Here is a 5000-nt window from a genome sequence, read left to right on the forward strand (position 1 = left end):
AGCGAGAGAAAGAGAGGGAGAGAGAGAGGCTGGCCCCGGCTCTGGAGAGTGAACATGTGTGGGTGTGTGTGGGTACATTGTTGGATGTGTGGATGTGTGATCATGTGTGCGATTGTGTGCTCGTGTGTAGATCTGCACGTGCATCTATTTTTGTGTGTGAGAATTCTTGTGTGCGTGTGTGTATTCATGTCTGTCCATGTTTATGCATGTGTGAAATTCTGTGCATGCCTGTCTATGTGCATATACTGTACATTGGTCAGAGAGAATACACAGTAATTGTGTGTATGTGTATGTGTGAGTCTGTTTTGATTGCGTTGCTCTGTATGATATCTTCCGGAGAAATAGAAATAGGTTACATAATCTCCGCGGTAGCATAAACTGTCTTCTTAACCTCACCCAGAGCGCAGTGTGTGTGCGTGTGTGCGTGTGTGTGTGTGTGTGTGTGTGTGTGTGTGTGGAGGGGGAAAATGTTCTACCTGTCCACTCCGCAGCGTCTCACTGTGCCCAATCTCACTCCATTTCTTTCCGTTTGAGGATTTGTCTGTGAGAAATATGTTTATATTTATGGGCTTAATCCAGGCGGATTATCTCAAATCAGATTGGTTAGGTGCCGGATGACAAGTGTGCGCCACTGATGTCAAAGGTGCGGGTGAGGTGACTTAGGGGCAGACCGGACTGACATATTCATCGGAAGTTTGGGGGAGAGTGATGTTTCTGCTCGGCAAGATTCTAATAAGGGTAGGATTAGGTTTTCAAGGCATGGATTTTTTTTAAATGAATTACCGCATAGACAAACACACAGACACACACACACAAACACACAAACACACACACACACACACACACACACACACACACACACACACACACACACACACACACACATGCACACGCACACTCAAACATGCATACTTAGGGTTCTATAAAGCCTATTACTTTACCCCAGGATCTGCTATGGGATGGGATGCCGTAAAAAGGGATTATTACCACCCGATCCATATAAACACTCTTCCTGACCCACTTTCAACACACGCACAGGGTCTGCTTTAAGTATGTAAGAAAATATGTAGATTTGTGAATGTCGTTTTATTGTTTCTTTACTTGTGTGTTGATACCGTTTTGCCTATATGCGGATATGTTTTTCATATCATGTTTTTTTGAGTCACACTATAAAGCGTATTAAAAATGAAGAAAAGATATGAATGCTAATTATTTAGCATCAGGTATATATCAGGTATTGGACATTTGAATCCATTTTGCCCTTGATCCTGGAGAAGAGCCTTGTCGATGCAAGGGTTTCTCATACTCTGTAGCACTCACTATCACTAGGTCTGGACCTGTTGTCACTTAGGTGTCCCAGTGAATGCACATTCTGTCTTATCAGATGCCCTGATGAGATTGTTTTGAATTAGAATAATCTCTTGACCAATCCGACTCCAATTTGCCATAAAGGTTAATCAGCTTAATCATTAGTTGATTATTAGTTAATCATTAGCTATTAACCAGTAATCAGAAATATGCTAACAGGAATGTGAAATCCATGATAGTGTTCATGAACTTGAAGAAGTTGTGGTGTTTTTGCAAGGGTTTCTCGGACTTTCTTCAGCACTTACTTTTCCTATGCCTCAGGGTCTTGACATGCAGGGTCTGCACTCGGTTGGTCATTCTGCTGCGTCCAGTAGATTACAGGGTGAGTGGCCAGAGTTAGCACCCGTCATGGCGAGTTTGCAAACACTGAAGCTAACTGCCACTTCGCAGAGAGCCTCGCCACCTCCACGCTAAGTCCACACTCCGTCTGCTAGCCCTGCGTAAAGCTCATTGCTGGTGACAAGTCCTCCGGTCCTGACCACACTGCAGATTTAAACCTCTTTTTCAAGTCAAGCGTTCAGGGAAGAACGTCTCGCGCTCCCCGTCAGAGAGATTTACGCTGCTCTCCTTGTCATGGGACGCTGTGGCTAAGCCTTCGTACAGAACCCAGCCCCCGGACTGGAAATCCCAGCGTTGACATTTTGCCCTCCTCTGTGAAAATCTACTGTATGGAAAAGCAATATCCATAGTGATGGGAAAGCAATCTGCTTAAGAGGGCCGAGGGCCTTAGCGAAGCGGTATGATCTGAGCAGTGCACAGCCGAGCAGTAGCGACACTGTTTGAAATGTACCAGTGGAGTTTGACAGGTACATCTGTTGTCTGTGGTGAAGACATACATACACTAATACTGTACACACACACACACATACAAACACACAAATATGCTTCACATGCACACACATTTACACATAAGCAGAAGGAACATGGTCAGCTCGGCTGAGGGCCTGTCACTGTAATCATGTCCATCATTAATGGAAAATCACTAATCCACTGGATTGAATATCTATAATCTTTAATCTATAATATTGTTTTTTGCCAGACCACTGGAGAGATGTTAAATTATTGGGATGTCAAGACCATTTAGTTACAATCATTCATATTTTCTCTCTACATTCATCTCTTATTTTCCTATTCTGAGGTCCTGCCCATCCTTTTAGACATCTGTTACAGTAGGCCTGCTCGTTTTTTATTTAATCAAAATCACAATTTGAACTAATCCAATTAGTTAATTGCAGAGGCAGCAATTAATTGTGCAGCTCACAACTCTGACCAATGGTCAATCTTGTCACATCTATGATTTTTATATTCATGGCATCCTCCTTGTGTGACAGACAGTGAAGTTTGCTACAGTATATCTGTCAGAAAAATCACAATTAGATATTTCCTCCATATAATGCAACCCTACGACACAGGCCACAGACAGTGGGACAGAGATGTGCTGCTCTGGATATCCATGTCTTGATATGGTGACACACCCTGAACTTACATAAAGTCTGTGTTCCTCTTTAAAGGCATGGTGTGTGTGTGTAGTGTGTATAAGTCTGTGTGCCTCTTTAAAGGCATGGTGTGTGTGTGTAGTGTGTATTTGTGTGTGTGTGTGTGTATCTTCCTCCCTGTCTCCTAAATTAGCGCTCCCCTGCCGGCTCCGGCATTTCCGCTCTTTAAAATACTCCAGCTGAGAGTCGCTGGCCCTCGCTCCTGACGAGCTAATTTGCACCTGTTCTCACGGTGCGGCGGGGCTAAATGCGGACGGAGAAGACGCAGCGCTGCTGGGGCGTGTGCGCATGGCATGAATGCCGCCGTTGTCAGCACGTCTGCGCACTTGGCGATTTATCTCAGAACCTTCCTATATTCTCGATCAACACCATCACTTTTTAGCGTCCGGGCGAGGGCCAAAGGACCGAGACTCATGGCGTCAGTGTGTTAACTGCACCCAGCCCAGACATCCTCCCCCACCTCCAATGAGTCCAGGGAGGTGTCTGGAGTATTTCTGCATTCCCTGGACACGGAAACATTTTAAAGAGCTATTTGCATGGTGTCAGCTTTCCACGCAGTAATGTGCTTTCTTTATCTTAGCCATCCTCCCTCTGACATCCAGTGGGCAAGTATGGAGGGGGATGGTGTTATGTCACCGTATAGCTGCCGGGTGTGAAGCCATTGGCCCTTAGGTATTTCCTCACGTTAAAGGCCACTCAGGCTCCGGAGTCATCGAAGCCGGTAGAATCCCTGGTCAGAGACTCTGGCAGAGACTGAAACAGATGACATTCTGGAAGTGCCTCAGAAGTCCCTATCCCTTTTCTGCTGTCCACTTCTGTTCATGTCTGTCTAGCTGTGAAGAGGCTCATAATCTTAAACAAATGTATGTTGAACACCCATGAACACCCATCTGAACACCCATCTAAGGCCCGGGCTACACCAGGTCCGCAAGTGAAGCGCTCTGTTCACGGAGCGTAAAAATAGTTCTAGAAGAACTTTTTTTTTCCCGATCGTATGCTCTGCTATCACATCTGGTGTAGCCAGTTCCATTGATTACTGTGTAAGCTAAGTGTTGTACATACTCTCCACAAATGGAACAGTTGAGTTACGTGCCCAGTGTAGACTCCCTGTAGTACACACTAGCCAGCTAAACCAAATGCCAAGAGGTAAATCAGAATGAAGAATTTAGGTTTTGTTTTGCCGTATCCTTTTACTGAATGCAACAACCCTACTCCACTTCTATAGCAGTGTCAGTCTCTCATGTCATGAGCGTGTGGGATCTGCATGGATCCCACAGGCGGCAGGCATGCGCTGGGAGAGTGTCAGACGATCCGTTATTGAACCAGGTGTGTTCCCCGGCACAGGATCTGAGCCTGAGCCCTGTGGTGTTTGGAAGCCAATCAAATCGGCCTGTTTGCTCAGAGTGAGCCCCGTGCTCCAGGTGGCCATGCCTGCTTTGCCTCCAAAATAACAAATGGTGCCATTTAGAGAAGGAGGCTCTTCCTCCGTGCCTGTTTTTGGAAGCGAGGGCCGGGTGGTGAAATTTCAATGCCCATGGCCATGCCCTGAATATCTGTGTGTGTAAATGAAGGAGTAACTAGCGCTCTCTCATCCTGAGGAAGCATAGCCCCACAAACTGAATCGCGAATCAACACCTCTCACGTCCAATGTGGGTCTGACACCACTGAAGTGACGGCTGATGGCTATAGGTGCAGTGGTTTTGGATGTTGGAAACATTGCATCACATCAAGGGAGCACAGCACAGAGACAACTGGGTGATGGAGCACAACACTGAACTACCATCTGTAATAATGGGCAACTTGATTAGAATCAGGGCAGGCATGACCCACTTAGCAATGTGCTCTTACACACACACACACACACTCTCTCTCTCTCTCTCTCTCTCTCTCTCTCTCTCTCTCTCTCTCTCTCTCTCACACACACACACACACACACACACACTCCTCACCATTCTCTCACACACATACTGTAGATACATGCACACTCTCCCCCATGTGTACGCAGACACACACACACACACACACACACACACACACACACACACATACACACAGAGACAATTGCATGCAGCCGTACCTGATGGTACTGTATGTGACTCAGTGTGAATCATAAGGAGATATGGAATGTGTTTATTT

At 45.9% G+C, this 5000-nt stretch overlaps 2 protein-coding genes across 2 annotated transcripts in view; one reads left to right on the forward strand and one right to left on the reverse strand.

Annotated features, from left to right (window-relative positions):
* The window catches only part of lrtm1 (leucine rich repeat transmembrane protein 1), a 15704-nt gene extending 11411 nt beyond the window's left edge, over positions 1-4293 (reverse strand). Inside the window, exon 1 of the mRNA XM_076276736.1 lies at positions 4140-4293. Coding sequence (XP_076132851.1) covers positions 4140-4293 — 154 coding nt within the window. The remainder of the gene's footprint in view (positions 1-4139) is intronic.
* The window catches only part of cacna2d3a (calcium channel, voltage-dependent, alpha 2/delta subunit 3a), a 176895-nt gene that overhangs the window by 142880 nt on the left and 29015 nt on the right, over positions 1-5000 (forward strand). The window lies entirely within an intron of this gene.

This window comes from Alosa pseudoharengus, unplaced genomic scaffold (assembly GCF_046254945.1).
Source record: "Alosa pseudoharengus isolate Yale_2024_CS ecotype anadromous, Long Island Sound unplaced genomic scaffold, YU_APseudo_1.1 YU_APseudo_1.1_scf_9, whole genome shotgun sequence".
NCBI lineage: Eukaryota > Metazoa > Chordata > Actinopteri > Clupeiformes > Clupeidae > Alosa > Alosa pseudoharengus.